Genomic DNA, 19,109 nt, shown 5'->3' on the forward strand with positions numbered 1-19,109 from the left:
TACTTTATTTCCTGCCACTCCTTGCCCCTGAACTTGAACTTTAAGTTCCAGTAGCACCGCCCCCACCCTCTCTGCTGTGTGACCTACAGGCCTGGGCTCATTCACTGGCCACCCAAGCCCATCCGGACCCCGTTCTCACCTGGCTGACTCCTAGACCTTTAGGACTCAGCTCAGGTTTCAGGTTCAAGATGTTTCCCAAGATTTCTCCTGTGTGCCCACCACAGCCCACCAGAGGGATAGAGAGCTACACTGGCAAACCCCAGGCAGCAGAGAGTACATGGAGATTAATACTGTTTTCTAAGAATACAGAATGCTACAAAGGAAAGAAGAGTTCAAGACGGTAAACTTAGCATAACTCCAATATTGTTTTTAGAAACTCTCCAAAATGCTAACAGAAGTATAATTATAGGGACTGAATTTGTCTTGTTTAGTTTTTTGCTTTAAGCTTTTCTGTAGCCTAAACATTTTGTAAAATGTTTAAAAAAAAATCTTCACCCACCCTGGCCAGTTTGGCTCAGTGGTTAGAGCGTCGGCCTGCGGTCCAGAGAGACCTGGGTTCGGTTTCCGCTAAGGGCATGTACCTCGGTTGCAGTTTGTCACCGGCCCTGGTTGGTTGTGCGGGTGGCAACCACTCGATGTGGGCCTTTCACGTCGATGTTTCTCTCTCTCCCTCCCACTCTATCTGAACAAACAAAAAAAGAAAGAAAAAATGTCCTCGGTGAGAATAAAAAAATAAAATTAAAAAAATAAAATAAATAAAAATATCTTCACCTGAGGATGAGGATATGTTTAGATAGAGGAAGGGAGAGAGAGAGAGTAAAAAAGAGAGGGAGAGAGAGAGGGTCATCGATGTGAAACAGGTTACCTCTTGTACATGTCCGCACCAGGATTGAACTCCCAACCTAGGTATGTGCCCTGACTGGGAATCAAACCTGAAAACTTTTGGGGTATAGGATGACGCTCCAACCAACTAAGCCACCCAATCAGGGCCAAAATACCTTTTTATTCCCTTTATTGATTTTACAGAGAGAGGAAGTGAGAGGGAGAGAGAGACAAAAACATCGATGAGAGAGAACATTGATTGGCTGCCTCCTGCATGGCCCTCACTGGGGATTTGGCCCACAACCTGGGCATGTGTCCTGATCGGGAGTCGAACTGATGACCTCTTGGTGCATGGGTCAACGCTCAACCACTGAGCCACACCAGCCGGACAAAATACCTTTTTTTTAAGTCATAGATGTTTCTGTTGCTGCGACACCTTCACTAAGCTGTAAACTCCTCAAGAGGGGAAACATGTCCTGTCAAGGTGGCCTCTCCCTGAGCCTTAGACAGGCGCCTACAAAAATACTCATCTGTCCAACAGAGACCCCTGCTCTGCACCAGGCGCAGGAGTGCAACAGTGAAGAAATGGACACAGACCCCTGCCCTGGCAGCCTGCACATGTGTGCACATGGTGGGGGAGCGGGAGGAAGCAGGGCGATAAATGAATGCAGTGTCAATGATGGTTGCTACTAACAAAAAAACAAAAAACTCTGCCAAAGAAGGGGGTGTGGCAGTTTTACACAGGGTGGCAGGTCCTAGGCATGGAGGGGGCAGGGAGAGCTGGGTACACCTGTCCCTCAGTTCCTCACTCCTTTCCCTCAACCCACAAGTCCTGTGTGGCTGAGACGACCCTCCACCCACTTCTCTTTTTCCTCCACCATTACAGCTGTGGCATCCTGCACTCCAACCATGCCAGCTCCCAAACACAAAGGCTCCGTGCCTCTGCTCCAGCCATGCCCTCAGCCTGGAACTCCCTTCTCTCATTCCCTACCCTGCCTACCCAAGTCCTGCTCCTCCCCTGGAGCTCAGCTCACAGGCCTCACCTGGGCCAGGCCCTCTCCCTCCAGAGAAGAGTCCAACCTGCGGTCACTCGGCTCTGTTGGGGCCTGATGGCATTCTGTCTTGGTGGTCAGTTTATTGTCCACCCATCTGTGTACCTTCTCTGCCCCTAAAAGGCAGGAGTTTCTTGACAGCAAGACTCACGGTGATGTAACTGACCCCAGTCACCCCCCAGCAGGTGGTCCAATGAAGACCCACCCAAAGCTCTTACTGCTTGAGTACACAAGTCACTTCCATGCCGGACTTCAGCAATGAACAAACAAACACACCTGACACCACAGGAGAGGCTGGGGTTAGCTTGGAGCAAGAACTTCCTAAAAATGGGGGTTCAAGCACAGGAGACCCTTGGGGATGACAGGATGGAGGCAGTAGAGGAAGGTGGGTGACCAGACACACTAATGTATCCCAGCTAGCCCTGGGACAGGGGCTGGAAGGGCGCATGGGCAGTGGACCAGCCAAGGAAGGAGCCATGCTCTTTGGAGCAGGGATTTCCATCTGGCCAGGCTGCTGGCCTTGGCTCTGAGCCCATGGGGAACCCCAGGCTGGTTGGGCTAATGGGAATCTTGCACAGGGAACTCGTCCAGCAGGTACAGAGGAGACCTGGGAGGTAGAAGTTCAGGCCTCCAGCATGATAGGGCTGTCGCAAGGAAGAGAAGATGCCAGATCACACTGTGGGGCTCCAGACTTCAGATCAGAGTTAAATGGGGGCAGGGCAGTGCCCCTTTGAAGGAGGCACATTCTCTGGATTGGGGCTGCCCCAGGAGGTAGCGAGGGGCCTTCAATGGAGGAGAGCAAGCAGAGTCCCATCCCCTGCCAGGGATGTGGCAGTCCTGTGAGGGAGCTGGACTGCCGCAGCCCCGAGGCCCCTTCAAACTCCAGAACTCTCTACAGATCCCCTCAGTGCTAGGTCAGAGGTACTTTCCTTTCCTGGCAGGGCCTCAGCCGGATCAGACCAGCTCCTGGAAGCCAGGTGGAGCCAGTCCCTCCATGCCCTTTAGCCTTCAAGGGGGAGCTTGCCCAGGTCAGAGCAGGGCCTACCACCCCGACCCCCATCTCCTGGAGGCCCAGACAAGACCCAGGCAGCCCATCAACAGGGGACTGACTGGGCACCAAGGAGACACCTAGTGGGAAAGAGGAAGTTTCTTCCCACCTCAGGCCAGAGGAAGGAGCTGAGAGGGGCCCAGCTCTCACCACACGCAGCTTCCCAGCCCCCAGCGTCGTTCCTGGTCTCGAATTCCCACCCACAAGCCTCTCTTCCCCAGAGCTCGGCACCGCTCAGCCTCCTCTGCAGCCCCTCCGACAGGCAAGGCCTTGGAGGAGGAAAGAAGGGAGGATTCCCAAGCTCCGTGAGACTGCCTGCTCCAAACCCCAGCTCCCGCAGGTCCCCCAGCTCCTGCCAGGGCCAGGGGATGGAGGTCCACTGCCAGCACCTTGATGCCAGAGGCCCGTCCACTATCCCCATTAGAGGCCAAGTTCAGGCCCCAACGCCAAGTTCCCGTACCTGTCCCCGAAGGGCCTGACTCTGCCTCCTGATCAGCTTGGCAATCACGTCCACCATCCTGTCCCCTCTGAGCTGCTGGGATGGAGCCCTGGGAAGGCTTTGGGGTGGAGCCAAGGGGCACAACCCTGGGGCTGGCACAGGGCAATAGGGAAACGAGAAGTTGTCTCGAGATGGTGGGAGGCTGAGCCTCCAGCCCACTTCCTGTCAGGGCTACGGAAGTGCTGCGGAAGGCTGCCTGAGACAGGGTGTGGGAGGCTTGGGGGTGTCACTCGGGTCAGCGAGATTTTTATGTGTCCAGGGACACCACTGGCTGCCTCACTCAGTGCTCTGATTAAACAAGGAGTTCTCAATCCTAGGCCCAGACAGCCCTGAACAGGCTCCAGAGGACAGCGTTGGCGCAACCGGCGGGGGAGGGGGAGGAGGCGGCGGCGCAGACAGGGACAAGCCTGGGGGAGCAGCTGGGTGCTCGGGCCTGAGCTGGCACAGATGGGACAGTGAGTGACCATCAACTTCCTCAAGGCCCAGGGAGGGTGTGATGGGAAAGAGAGCTTTCACGTGGGTGGGTGTCTCAAAGAGGAAAGGGTATGGGCAGATGTGGTATCAGAAGAAACCGGTCTCTGGATCCCTTCAGCCACGTGGGGCACAGGAAGAGTTCTGACCACACCACCATCTACCCGCCTGGGTCTGCCTCCTTCAGCCTTGGTCACCAGAAGCACGCACCCACCCCTGCTGCGTGTCCACATATACAAACAAGTATGTCTGCGCCCCTCCCCCACTCTCCAAAAACCTAGAGGACAGGAACCAGCTCCAGAACCTTCCCTAGGGCCTTCCTCCCGGCCTGCCCTCCCTTGACCCTGGTCATGCACAGTGGACACAGCACATTCTCAGTGAGAAGCTGCAGCCCCTCCTCCAACCCCTTGGGGACCATTTTGTTTCTGCTAATCCCCTCAGGGGTGCTTCCTCTCTAGCCCCAAGTGCTAGGTAGCACCCTGCCCACCCACCTGCCAGCCTTAAGGCTCTCCCATAGGGACTGTCCAGCTCTCAGTTTAGCATCCGACCCCCACCCTCCCACCCTGGATCCCAGACTTCCCATCTCTTATTCTTCAAGTTCAGTAATCTTCCTGCCCGCAGACCTGGCTCTCCCTTCTCCCCTGCACCCCCATGGGCTCAGGACAGGGACACCTGAGTAAACCATGCATAGTATGGATTTGGGGTATGGGACCCTTGGGGGACCACATCCAGACTAGGTCTGGGGTTTGTGTTCTACTCTACTTTCCAAAGCTCCCCTATAGTCACCTGTGCCTCGACTCAAAGCCCCAGAACTCCAGAGGCAGACTAATCCCTTCCAGAGAGGCCTGAAGTCCTTAACACTTGTGAAAAATATGACACACCACAGTGCCCCACCCTGAGGGCCAGGGAATGCACGCACGCACGCACGCACGCACGCACGCACTCATGACAGGTCAACAAGATTGATGGAGCCATGCCCAGGAGATGGGAACAGCTATAAATTCCAGAGCAGCTGGAAGCTCTGAGCCACCAGGGACGGGCTGGGGTCCGGAAGAGAGAGAGGAGGGCAGGTGTAGGGACCCAGGTCTTCAGCTCTGCCCTGCAGGTGGAATTGGGAAGCAGGGTCTCCATGTAGCAGGGACCAGAAGTGACAGTGTGGGGGGCTGGGATCATACAAAAGGCAGCCAAGCAGGCTCTGGCCCCACACCACAGCAACTGACAAAACCTACACAGCCCTGGCTTGCTCTTGACCACTGAGGTGGTTCCTCAGGCTTCCTGCCTGGGCTTCCCCTTCCCCGCCCAGAGAAGGTGGTGACCATAGTGGCTCCCCAGCAGGGTCCTCTTTCCTCAACTGTACCCTCAGTTCTTGAGAGGTACATGGTGGGGGAGGGGACAGAACAAACCAACTGCACAGCATTCATTTCTCCAGCCCTCTGTCCTCATCCCTCTCTCCAAAACCCTCACAGGAGTGTTGGGGCAACCACAGCAGGTGCAACCAGAACATCCTATCAGGTCTCTGGGGCCAGAGGCCAAAGAAATACCCACAAACCCTCACCTGTGGCCTAGGACTAGCTCCGGGGGCCAGGGGAGTACAGGACCTCCTTTGCTGACTCTGAGCCTGCTCCATGCAGGAGGGTGGAGGGAGAATGAGAAGGAATTGTGACCTTTGCTTCCAGGAGTTTAGCCAAGTGTATAGACCTGTCCCTCCCCTGAGCACACCTTCTCCAGACTAGAGTGGGGCCTCACCCGGTATCCACCCCAGCTCCAGCTGCGTGTCCACCCACATGCAGTGGGGTGCTGGATCACCCGCAGACTCCGGATCCCCAAGCCTCAGGATACCGGGGGAGCCACGCAAGCCCGAGAGACAGATGGCACTAGCCTGGGCAGGGGCCTGGGCAGTGCATGTGTTAAGGCCCGGGTGGCTCAGTGCAATCTTATCACATGAGGTTCTAAACACCATGGCCTGAAGCTGAGGCTTTTATTTCTTGGGTTTGAGGCAGAAGTTTCATTCAATTAAAAGAAAAAAGAATGGAGCAGGAGTCCACAGACTTGGCTTCTTGTGTACACTCTGCCTCAGCTTCTCTCCGGACCTTGGAATCTCTGGGCCTGAGACTGGGCTGTTCTCTCCCCCTTCCATGGCTGGTTGCCGTGAAACAGCCGAGCAGTAGCCTGAGTTCCCGCACCCACCAGGCTGGGGAGAGCGGGGTTGGCCGCACTTCTGCTTTTCTGGTTTTGGGCTTTAATTGCATGCCCTTGGCTCTGGACGCTGCCCAATCTTTTGGTGACTTCATGGGGCTGCCTGCTTGGCCTGCTCCTCCAGGGTGGGTGGAACCCCTTCATGGCTCACAGCCCCTGTGCTCTGAGTAAGGCTGGGAGGAGTCACAGATGGTTCGTCAAGGAAGCTGTGGGCCAGTAAAGGCCGGGGTAAGTCAGCCTCAGAAGGCGGGAAGAAATGATGGTGGTGGTCACCTGCCCACCTCCTCAAACCTGCACCCACCTTTCCTCTCCCTCCTCTAGTGGAGGGCGCAGGGTCTTCCTGTCCCAGCCAGCCTCCTGGGGAACCTCATTGCCTCTCATTTGCTCAAAAACTGCCTCAGCTAAATTTCCAACCCCCTTCACCTGACTTCCTTTTGGCATTTCAACAAATTCAAGGTCTCTCCATCTTGAAAAGAGAAAGTAAGCCCCCGGACCCAGCTTTCCCTTCATCCTTTCCGAAGCCAACTTCTTGAAGCAGTGTGTGTGCCCCACTGTCTCACCGTCCACTCACTCAACACCCAGCCCACTGCCCAGGTCTCCCACCGCTTCCTTGGTGACACACTGGTCCTTGTCAGGTCTCGCTCCTCTCTGGCACTTAGTCCTGCACTGGCCCAGACGGCCCCTCTCGGCCAGCGTTCTCTGTCTGTGCTTCCCGGCTCTTTGGGCCCACACTCCTCTTCCTCTGCCCATCTTGATGTCTGGGTGCCTCATCTTTGCTTCTCGCTCCACTAAGCTCAACCGACTTCACTCGGTTACCGACTCGCAACTGCATCTCTGGGTCCAGAATGCCGACTGCCCACCTGGATGTCCCTGACGCACCGCAAAGTGCCTGATGCAGACTGAGCTCGAGTCCACCCGCCTCCGACTCCCCATCTCGGCATCACCTCTGTTGCTCAAGCAGAGACCTAGAGTCATCCGTGATTCCTGCTTCTCTTGGATCATCTGTCCCTGAGCCCTGGTGACTAACTTGCTTAAGCCTCTTTACCCACCAGGCTTCAAGGAACGCAGGGGTTAGGGGAACACGGACACAAGGAAGCAAACATTCCAACTTCAAATAGACATTCTGCAGGGCAACTGGTCTGGGCTCATTCACAAGTCCGGGCAGCAGGAAAGGGAGGGGTCTGTCAAGAGAGATTTAAGGGACAACTGAAGGCAAGGCACGGTCCTCGACTAGTTCCTGGTTCAAACGAGCCAGCTGGGAGGGACCTGCTTTAGGATAAGGGGAGGAATTTTACTTAATATCCTAGATGATATTAAGGAGTTCATGTTCATTTTGTTAGATGTAATAATGGCATCATGGTTATGGAGAAGAATGCCATTTCTAAGACATGCATGCTGAAGTTTTTAGGGGTGAAATATGATGAAGTCTGGAATTTATTATTTCTTAGGGAAAAAAGGACAAACATGGTAAATAGTAATTGTTAAATCTAGGTAATATGTATAGTTATATTCATTTTAATATTGTTTGCTCTTTTGTATGTTTGAAATTTTTCATAATAAAAAGTAGTGAGTCTGGCTGGTGTGATTCAGTGGTTGAACATCGACCCATGCACCAAGAGACCACCAGTTTGATTCCCAGCCAGGACACATGCTCAGGTTGTGGGCCAAATCCCCAGTGGAGGGCATGCAGGAGGCAGCTAACTGATGTTCTCTCTCATTGATATTTCCATCTCTCTCTCCCTCTCCCTTCCTCTCTCTCTCAAATCAATAAAGGGAAAAAAAGAAAAAAAAAGTAAGGAAAAAAAATCCTCAAACTATTTTTTACTTATCCCACACCCTCAGTGTTACCACTCTACGAGGTATTTATGATTTCTTATCTGGAGACAGACTGGCCCTTCCAGGTCTCCCCGTCCCCAGTCTATCACAAACAAAGTAACCTCTCTTTCACTTGAAGATGCACCTGTGGAGCCAGGGATTCTGGGAATGCGGCAGCTTAAACATGTCCCGTTTCTCCTCTTCTCCCAATGCTACACTCAAGTGCCCAAGCCAAGCAGGGCCTGGGGCAGCTGGTGGGCAGTACTGGCTGGCACAGGTCAGAGTGTCCAGACCTGGAAAACCTCCACCTTAGAGCCCCTCACCAAGTAGGTACTCCAACTGCTCCACCCCAGGCCTGGTGAGCAAACACACATAAAGTCCACTCCTCTGACAGCCAGCGGCTGGAGAGAGGAACAAACAGAGCCACCGAACCAGCCACGGCTGTCAGACCCCAATGAGGCTGGGACAAGGGTGTGCTAAAGATGCCATCATGAATCAGTGGAGTCAATAAGAGGTGATGGGACAACTGGATGGCCATCCAGGAAGAGATCATTGAAGGCGGGTCTATGTCTCTGTCTGCTCAGATACACTCCCCACCAAAGGACCAAAGATTTAGATTTTATTTATTTATTTAAAAATTTTTTTAAATGTTTTTACTGACTTTTTAAGAGAGAAAGGAAAGGCGAAAGAGATGGAAACATTGATATGAGAGAAAAATATTGATCTGCTGCCTCCTGCGCACCCCCCACCAGGGATGGAGCCTACAACCTGGGCATGTGCCCTGATCGGGAATCGAACTGGAGACCTCTTGGTGCATTGGATGATGCTCAATCCACTGAGCTACACCGGCTGGGCAAAAATTTAGATTTTAAAGGTGAAGCCATAAAAACACTCAAAGAGGGAAACACGAGCAAAATTCTATATTTAAAAAAGGCCCTTGTAACAAAGACTCAAAATCTAAAAGCCATAAAATAAGTGATTCACACATTTCTTATATAAATGTATTTTAAGAAAACTAGTGTGGCTCAAAAATACCACTAGCAAAGTCAAAAGGCAAACTTGGAGGGGGGATTACAACTCATGTCAAGAACAAAGGGCTATTTTCCCTAATATAAAAAAATGTTCTAAAAATCAATAGAAAAATAGGCAAAAGATATGAAGAGACCATTCTGGGGGTGGGGAGGAGGAGACACAGTCCTTACATGTATGAAAATGCACATTCAAGCTACCTTAAGATAATATATTTTATAGCTTTGTTTGTAACAGTCAAAGATTGGACACAAACCAGGGCTCATCCACAGTGGACCTGCCACATGAACTGTGATACATCACGACAATGGAAAACCACACGGGTATAAGGACACGGATACTCTATACGCAATCTCCCAAAAAAGGCAGAACATAAACAAGATGTAGGACCGTGCCTACTACCTTTGTGATAGGCAGAGAGAAAATCAAGTAACCCAATGTATATTCATAGTGGTTTATATTTGTATAAAGAAAATCTGTAAGAATAAATAAAGAAAAATTAAATAAAGGCAGTGACTTTGGAGCTGATGAAGAACAGGGCATGGAAGTAGGTGAGTGTGTGAGAATTTGTACTGTATACTGTAAAATATTGCTTTGATTTTTTAAAAACCATGTAAGTAGCCCTGGCCAGTTTGGCTCAGCGGTTAGAGCGTCGGCCTGCGGTCCGGAGAGACCCGGGTTCGGTTCCCGCTAAGGGCATGTACTTCGGTTGCAGTTTGTCCCCGGCCCTGGTTGGTTGTGCGGGTGGCAGCCACTCGATGTGTCCCTTCACGTCGATGTTTCTCTCTCTCTCTCCCTCCCGCTCTATCTGTACAAAAAATGGAAAAATATCCTCGGGTGAGGATAAAAAAAACAAAAAAACAAACAAAAAAAACCCCATGTAAGTATATTACCTAGTTTTTAAAAATTCGAGGCTATCAGCAAGCGAGAGAGGCTGAAATATACAACTACAACTTGAACAGAAAATAAGAACTTATAAGGAGATTCAAGTAAAGCACCAAAGGAAAAAATAAAAAGACTAGTTTAGACCTTAAAATATGTCACGTACTACTAATTGAAGGAGAAACTGGGCACTCTTGAGACTCGTATCTGTGGCCTGGAAGATCAGGCAGAAGAAATATCTTAAGCCTCGAGGCAAAAGTACATGGAGACAGAAAGAAAGAGGGAAAAGATAAGAAACTGGGGGGATCCAGTCAGGAGATCAAACATGCAAAGAAAAGAAAAAGTAAAAGAAACAATAACCATGCAGCAAATAGATTTCTTTAAGCTGAAGAAAGACCGAGTCTACAGGCTGACAGGGTTTTGTGGGTTCCCGATGGGAGTGCTGAGAAAGAGAACCCCCATCTCTGCACGTCCTATAGAATCTGTTTGATTAGGAACCCCAGGGAAGGGCAGAAGCCATGAATGAAATAGAAAGTGTAGCAGGACAACAGGTTAACAGGGCTAGGCAAAGAGAATCAATAGCAACCCCATGGAAGGAAAAGAGAAAACTACAAGGTAAACCAATAAATGTAAAATAAACTGTAATAAAATCAAGTACAGCCCTAGCTGGTTTGGCTCAGCAGTTAGAGTGTGGGCCCGTGAACCGGAGAGACCCAGGTTCAGTTCCTGCTAAGGGCACGTATCTCAGTTGTAGTTTGTCCCTGCCCTGGCTGGGGTCATGTGGGTGGCGACCAGGAGATGGGTCTCTCTCATATTGATGTTTCTCTCCCTCTCTCCCTCCCGCTCTATCTGAAGATAAATGCAAAAATGTCCTCGAGTGAGGATAAAAAAAATCAAGTACAGTGTATCAGTTGTTAAACTAAATGTGAACAGATTGAATTATTCCATTAAAAGACATAGCTTGGGTTTAAAAATACAGTCATATGATCTATACAAAAAATACACTTTAAAGAAAAGTGATAATGGTTGAAAATATAAGGATACTAAGAGATACCTGCAAATGCAAAAAAAAAAAAAAAGTAAGAGTGACCATATTAATAACAGAAAGGTGGAATTTCAGGTTAATGATACAAAGGCACAATTTGTGATGATAGAAGTCAAAATCTGTATGCTCCCAATAACACTGTAGTTAAAAATAAAAAGCAAAAACTTGAAAAGTACAAGATGAACTTTATAGAGAAAATTTGAGTGGGAGATTTAATAAAACACTATCAGAATTAGAAAAAAAGGACAAAAAATAAGAATTATACAAAGGGAATCCAGGTTTTTGTTGTTGTTGTTGTTGTTGTTTTTGCATTTATCTTCAGATAGAATGGGAAGGAGTGGGGGAAGAGAGAGAGAGAGAAACATCCATGTGAGAGAGACACAGCAACTGCTTGGCACCCACACGACCCCAACCGGGGCCGAGGACAAACTGCAACCAAGGTACGTGGCCTTAGCGGGAACTGAACCCGGGACTCTCTGGCCCTCAGGCTGATGCTCTGACCACTGAGCAAACTGTGCAGGGTGAAATTCAAGTTTTAATAATATCAATAACATAGATTTAATCCATATGGAAACTTAACTGAAAAATAAGAACTTTTCCATGTCTATGAAAAACTTAGAAAATATTAACTTGGTCACAAAGAAATCCATAAATAAAATTAAAAGGGGAGATTTCATAAATTTAAAACAACAACAACAAAATTAAATAAAATAAAACCACACGAGTACTTTTCTAGTAAGATATAAAATTTCCCACTAATTGGAGAACTAGTGGAAAACTTGAAAAGACCAATGGCTATTGATGAGAAAAAAAAGTCTGCCCCCGAAAAAGCACCAGGTCTAGAGGGTTTCACAGAGGCAGCTGGATTCACCTCTGGCATCACCTTCCTGGCCAGGAGGTGATCCTAGGTTTCCCTTTGGCTACTGAAATCCTGGGGTAGGGGTGGGGGACCAATCCTCCATAGTGCTCCCCACCCCAGTACCTTGTAGGCACAATCACCACACCAGATCATAACTATCAGTTCGCTTGGCAATATCTCCTCCTGGACAGTAAGTTACCTGAGGGCAGGGACCAGGCCTTATTTTTCATTGCCTCCCAGGGCCTGCCATTTACTGAATCAATGAAAACACCAAGTGAAAAATTACAGCATCATTGTCAGCACACCACGATGCTTCTATGTCTATAAAACTCCCAACACATAGGAAAGCAGAACGGATGAAAAGAAACCAAAATGCTAACAGTCATTAGATGGAAATTTCCCCCCACTAGCCAAATATTTGTAACAGAATTAAACTATTTTTGTTTAGTGTTTTTTTTTCCTTTATTGATTTTACAGAGAGAGGAAATGAGAGGGAGAGAGAGATAGAAACATTGATGAGAGAGAACATCGATTGGCAGCCTCCTGCATGCCCCCGACTGGGGATCGGGCCCACAACCTGGGCATGTGTCCTGACTGGGAATCGAACCAGTGACCTCTTGGTGAATGGGCTGACGCTCAACCACTGAGCCACACCGGCCGGACATGAGACTGTCAATGTTCGCATTCACTCAAGGCAAGGAGTCACATTCAGTCGTGTGGAAGAGGGAGGGCGGTGGCTGGGAGTACCGGGAGGCAGGCCCCTCTGGAACCTGTTTCCTCTCTTGAGCCCAGTCTGGCCGGCCTTTAGGACAGACATGGAGGCCTGGACAGGGACCCCAGCCCACGCACCTGCATGCCTCCCGGTGGACCAGCACCACAAATCCCAGAACCTGTCCTGGACAGAAGGGTCCTGCAGCCTCCCTCTGCCTAGGAAGCAGCTCTGGAAATCCGCTCAACACCACAATCCTTTCTCAATTTGGAAACAGAGTCTCCGAGTTTTAGCAAGAACCCTGATGCCCCCGGGGCCCAGCCTTGGTAGAGCCCCATTTCCCTCTACACCAACTAACATCGACTGTCCCCTCATCCCCCAACACGCTGGTGTGGAACCCTGGCCACATTCTCGTCATCGGCTATCCTGTCATGATGCTGGACTCTTCCGTGCCTGGGACCTGGCACCGACCAGCCCTCAGGGCTGACATTCGGTACTGATCACCCAGCTCCCCCCGCTGCTGGACACAGATCCAGGAAGGCAGAGAGCAGGAATCTGGAGTGAGGCCAGCTGCTCAGTGGGGCTCAGAAGGAAGTGGGGGGACAGGTGGGTTTGGCCTGGGCCTAGCTCAGAAGGCCCAGGGGCTGAAGGGAGCTAGAGACTGAGGGGTAAAAAGAGGCCCAGCCTGGGGGTGATAGCCCAGGGGACAAAGGGGCTGCCACCAGCCTGCAGGGTGAGAGGTTGCTCCTTCTGCCTGTGAGCTGTGGGTGGGGAGGGCTTTTTGGGCCAGGAATGTGGAGTGAGGAGGGAGCGGGTTACCCGACAACCTGTTCTTTCACAAGGCAGGACACAGGCTGGGCAGTGGGGATCCTGGGTCCACCTGGAGCTGCAGGTGAGTCACGGGGGAAATGGTCAAGCCCAGTGTGAACAAACCAGTCGGGCCACCCCAGGTCGGCTGCCTTCCTAGAGGGTAGGGAGAGCTGTAGAGGAGGGGGACAGACAAAGGGGTTCCCTAGACTCCTCTTGGCCTCAGCTCCCTGCTCCTACCCATCCCCCTTTCCTAAAGGCTGCCTGGCTGGTCCCGAAGGGGGATCCAGGTGGACCTGTCTAAGGCCAGTTCTTTTTGTTTCAATCACCGCTGCCTGGGCTGCCCTTGGAATTTGTTCCAGGGAGTGGGTGCCAGGCCTGGGCCCCGGAGAGGAGGGCAGAGCACCTCACGCAGTCACTGGGTGGGCTTTAGCCTGGCACAGGGAAAGACCAGTGGGAACCAGGAGGGAGGGGAGAGAGTGGGAAACTGTCCTCTCCCCCAGGGTCCCAAGTCCATTTGGAGCTGAAGGGTCACTCACAGTTCCCGGCAGAGGAGGGAGAAACCAGGGCCCTGGGGCTCCTTCCAGTCCAGGCCGCCTGCTCAGGTGAGCCGCCTCCTGGGCTGTTTGCATAAGAAGCCACGGAGGCCAGGGCTGTAACTCTTTCCCCTCTGCCAATGCCCAGGCAGCAGGGCGGGCTGCAGTCCAGATGGCCGGCCTGGGCGGGGATAGTGACCTCACCCTGAAATCCCCGAGTCAGGAGGGCCCCTGGCCCAGGGCTGGGCCCCAAGCCACAGAGGAGGAGTCTCAGGTCCCTTCCTCCCCAGACTTCCTTGGGCTCCAGGAGCACCTCTTTGGAGGGGGTGGGAGGTGGGGAGGCGGGTAGAGTGCTCTGGCTTAACTCTCCAGTCCTCCGTCTCTCCCTCCTCAGAAGCAGGTGCTTCTGCCCCCTCCTGGGACCTCTCATTTTCCTACCACACCCTCAGCTGCAGAAAGCAAGGTGAGGCTTTAGAATTCAATGCCTCCTTCCCTGCTACCCATGCTCACGACAGGGCTGGGCACGTATAGGGCACTCAGAAAAGTGAGCATCTCTTTGCCTTTGGCTGGTACTACCCTTGCTGAGGGGAATAGGGTGGTCAAAGCTGAAGGCCACCCAGCTGAAACTGAGCCTGGTGGCCAGAGTGAGGTTTGGGGTCAGGAAGCCTGGAAATGACCTGAATGCTGCCACCTCCTGGCTGTGTGACTTCCAGCCAGTCACTGAACCTCTCTGAACCTCTATTTGTACTTGGGGCAAATGGGGATAACTGTCTTCTGAGCTGCTGGATGAGCCTTTGAATGTCATATCTCGCCCTGGCCAGTTTGGCTCAGCAGTTGAGCATCGGCCTGCGGGCCAGAGAGTCCCGGGTTCGGTTCCTGCTAGGGGCATGTACAAAAAAAAAAAAAAAGAATGTCATATCTCACTAGGCTTGTGTGTCCCTAGTGTCCAGCATGGTGACCAGCATACACCAGATGTTCGTTATGTGCCAGTTGAGTGACTGATGAATGACAAGGCTGTAAAATGCCTCTGGCCACACAGCATCTCTTCCCTGGCAAGTTTCTGAGCGTTGTCTACAATCTCAGTCCACATCCTCACCTTCATTCCTCTGACCCTCTGCCTTCGGCAACCCCCTGGACCAGTTCCTGATAAGGTGGCCACTGACGTCTGGTGACCACTTCCGATAAATGTTTAATGGCTTTTATCTAACTTCCCCTTTCTTCTGGCCACTTCTCCTAAGCTTCCAGGCCAGCACTCCCCTGGTTTTCCTCCTTGATCCTTGATGGTTTCTTCCTCTCAGGTTCTTCTCTCTTCCCTCTGTCACCCCAAAGTGGTGGCCCCAGGGCTGTCTCAGGCACTCCCGTTCCCTTGTCCACACACTCTCCACACCCATGGCTCCAACATCATATGCTGAACACCTTCTCCTGGGGCAGCAGACCCAGCTGGCCACCTGCCTCCTGGGCCCGGCCCAGCAAGGCCAACGCGATTCAGCCTCATTCCTCCACTCCTGTCCTCCCCATTGCCCCCTCCCGCCCCCCGCAGTGTGCCAACTGGGTGGATGCTCATTTTGATTTTCCTCACAGCCCATCAGCCCATGAGCACCAGGTTCTGCTGAGTCTACCTCCGAGATCTGTCATCATGGAGTATCCAGGAGACCATGAAGGTCCCCCTCTGTTCTCAAAGTCCCCGCCACAGGGGTCTTTTCTCAAACCCCCTCCCTTTTCTTCGGAGAGCCTTCCAGGCTGCAGGATAAAGCCCACATTCCTGGTGAGAGCCCATGAGGCCCTTCCAGCCAGGCACTCCCCAGTCCCCACTGGAGCCCCCATTCCTGGGCCCAGCTAGACAGGGTGGGGGGTGGGGCTGCAAGGCCCCAAAGGTGCCACATCTCACACCTCCACTTCTGCCCATGCCCCTGAGCGTAGCTGGATCACAGACATCTTGTGCCATGCTGGACTGAGGCATCTATCCCCTCCTGACCACCTCCTGTCCCACACAGTAGGCCCCCGGGGCCGGGGCTGGGCCTCAGTCACCTTTAGATCTGAAGGCTCACCTGGTGTTTGGCAGGTGTTCAGTCAATTTGTGCTTAGCACGTGAGCGGATGGAGGGAGGGGAAGGGTAGGACCTGCATCTCCTGTCTCTTCCAAGAAGAAAAGAGGCAGGCTTGCCTTTCAGGAAATTTCTTCTCTAAATTCTACCTTGAATAACTAAGAGCTGAGTGGAATTTCCTTCCCAGGGGAGAACCAATCCCCCACCCCTGAAGTATGCTGGGGATGGGGTGTCAGGGAGACCCACAGCTGACACTTAAATAAAGCATGGTCACAGTGTGGTTTACATAAATTGTACGAGGAGGAAACAGAACCAGAGATGCTAAACAACTTGTTGAGGTCATGCAGTGAATTAGGGCCAGAAGTGGGACCAGGCAGAGCCTCTCTGCCAATACTCAGGTATCAGATGCCCCAGTTCCTTCCTGAGAAGGCACCACCACCATCACCCTCCCCCAACATACCACTGCAACCAACTGCTGCCAGCCTGAGGAAGGGGGCAAAGATACCACCCTGCAGTGACTGTGGCTGCTGGGGTAATTTCTCAGGAGGTGCTCAGATTTCCACCCTGGTCCTGGGCTCTGGACCAGTGTCCCTTGGGCAGACCTGCAGACCTGGGACTCATGGGAAAGGGCGCTGCAGCTCCTGGTCCCTAGTCAACACACTCTTGCACGTGTTTTGGGCCAGGTTCTGTGCAGGACACAGGGGTTCAGAGGGCAAGGCCAGTCTTCCACCTAGAGGGGCGCACCTCAGAGGGACAGACAGATACCCCACCATCACCAGGGCAGAAAATGTTGAGGTTCAGGAGTCTGCCCAGGGAATGAAGGGGCGCCGGGAGAAGAAATGTTGGCGTCCAGCCATCTATCCCAGAGAAACTGTCTGTCTGGCCGGCAAGGGCACTGAGCACCAGGACCCCTCCATTCCACTATCTCTCCACCTCCCTGCATGCCACCAGCTGGGTCTGGGTCTGATCCCCACTCGCCAGATGCTGTTCTGCACGCTGGCCACAAGGGGGCGGGCTGTCCCCTGCCAAAACAGGAACGAAGGCGCCGCAGACCCGGAGGAAAGGCTACTAAGTGGGATCTTAGCCAGTTTTGGTGGACTGCCCATTATGTGCCAGGCGCATCCATGCCTCAGCTCGTTGAAAGCTGTCAACAACTTTAGTCCTTAGGTATTGTTCTACGTTTACACACGTTGACACTGGGGCTTGGGGATGACTCAGCTGGCCGGTGACTCAGCAGTCAAATTCGAGTTTCTGTAACCTGAAATCCTGAGCTCTTTGCATTATAACCAGATGGGGTGGAAGGAAGACCCAGGAGCCTGTTTACGGGGACGGGTGCCTCCTTCCTCTGGGCATCCCAGGCTCAGTCCTGGGGCGTGGCAGGGATCAATGTTTATTGGAATTATATCAACTACAAAGAAAGAAACTATAGCCTCACAAGATTCAAGAGTCATCCAGCCATCTTTCCCGCCCCTCTTCGGGCTAAAGGACACACGGAGACCAGGAGGGAGGAAGCTGGTGGTAGATGTCTGTGCATTCCCTTCCCTGAAAAACTCCTAAAGTTCAAGATGTTAAGGCCGCAGGCAGAATTTTGAGGATGTAAGAGTTTAAAAAACGTGCTGTTTTCGATTTCCCAAATTAATATAACTGGATTCTGAAGTGAAAAAAAAACAAAAACCCACTATGACTGGACTTCTTTCTGAAACACTCATCAAGTTTTTGTTTTCTATTTTTTAAAGAGGGAACTGAAATGTTGGAAATAGCCAAAAAGGGAAGCAGACCCTTGACTTTCATATCCATTATCTCGTCTAACAAACATCACCTCCCACCCCCCCACCCTCGTGAGAAAGTCGAAGCAGGTCGAGCCAGCTGCAGGTTCACAACCCCCTATTTTATGCCAGAAGCGTTTCTGAACGGTTCGAATTTTAGAATGATAACACAGCACACACACGTGCTGCCATAGGTGGTGTAATGCTCCCAGCAAGGCCTGGGCCAGCACTCTATAATCTTCACCTGTAGAAAATCTAAATATTCACCCTAAGTGGGATAAACATACACCACCAATGACCTCATATAGGTTCAAGTCAAATTTTGCCACCAATTTTGTTACGAAAAACCTTTGGGTTCCAGGAAGCTTTGGCATTTTGGAATTGCTGATAGGAGACTGTGATTCTGTACCCCTTGTTTCATGGTTGAAGAAAGCAAGGCTCGGTGTGGGGGAGCTCGTCCAAAGCCGGCGGACACTGCTGCTCCCCGTTAAGTCCGACGCTAAGCAGAGTGGGCCTCCTCGCGCCCCCAGCCCCGCCTCCGGCTCCCCGCAACATACCTGCTTCGGGCGCTCCTCCTGCGGCGGTCCGCGCAAGTCCTCTATGGTCTCGTACAAGTTCTCAGAGTCGCTGCGCGCCAGGGGCCGCGGGCACACCCAGGAGCCCGCCACACTGCAGGCCTTGAAGCGGCCGGCGCTGCCGAGGAGGCCGGCAGGGGGCGCGGCGGCCGCCTGCGCCAGGTCGTCCAGGGACTGCGCGGGCCTGACCCGCGGCGCGGGCCGCGTGTACAAGCAGGCGGGAAGGCCGGGCGCCAGGCTGCTGCGCTGGGTCGCGGTGCCGCGCCGCGCGGGGGCGCATAGGGAGCCCGCACGGCCCCGGGGCTCGGCGGGCACGCCGTCGGGGCCCGCTGGCACCGGCGCGCTCACGAAGCGGTAGTCGTAAGCAAGCGGTTCCGGGGCTGCCGGGCCAGGATGGGGCAAGGGTGGCGGCAGGCTGGTGGCAGGGTCGCCGATCGCTGGCAGCTCGCGCACATACTGCGCAGGTAGGTAGAAGGGGCGTCCGTCGGGCTCGCGCCGCACATGCCACCAGTGCTCGGTGCTGCGGCGTAGCAGCCGATAGCGCTCGTTGGGCTGGATGGCGATGCGGCGCCCGTCCTTGCCCGTGTACTGGAAGGGGTGCTCCACCAGCACGTACACGTCCCCCTCGACGTCCGCCGCCATCGTGGCCGCGGCCTTTCCCTGTGGATAGCAAGGGGGAGGGGCACGGATGTCAGGGCCACGGACCCAGAAAACCGCACTAGTGCTGCACTCATCATGTGCGTTCTGGCCTCAGTTTTCCTGTCTCTAAAACGGGAGACTTGGATAAAATAATCTTTTAGTTTCTCATTCTTACACCCAGTGATGGAATTATGGCAACCCTTTCATTCAATGCCTTGGTGGAGGATTGTGGGTAGTAACAGGTTCAACTTTACAGCCAGGAAGGAAAGCCTTGGTTCAAAGAGATAGGACAGCGATTTTCATCTCATGACACAC

At 52.5% G+C, this 19,109-nt stretch overlaps 1 protein-coding gene across 2 annotated transcripts in view; it reads right to left on the reverse strand.

Annotated features, from left to right (window-relative positions):
• ARHGAP27 (Rho GTPase activating protein 27) overlaps positions 1–19,109 on the reverse strand; it is a 33,513-nt gene that overhangs the window by 11,874 nt on the left and 2,530 nt on the right. Inside the window, exon 3 of one of the 2 annotated variants that reach the window (XM_036268054.1) lies at positions 18,138–18,815. In XM_036268054.1, the coding sequence (XP_036123947.1) occupies positions 18,138–18,797 (660 nt within the window). In that variant the 5' untranslated portion in view covers positions 18,798–18,815. Of the gene's footprint in view, positions 1–3,382; positions 3,570–18,137; positions 18,816–19,109 lie in introns of those variants that run through there. The other variant, XM_036268055.1, reaches the window with a different exon arrangement.

The sequence above is a fragment of the Molossus molossus genome, unplaced genomic scaffold (genome assembly GCF_014108415.1).
Source record: "Molossus molossus isolate mMolMol1 unplaced genomic scaffold, mMolMol1.p scaffold_m16_p_19, whole genome shotgun sequence".
Taxonomy (NCBI): Eukaryota; Metazoa; Chordata; class Mammalia; order Chiroptera; family Molossidae; genus Molossus; species Molossus molossus.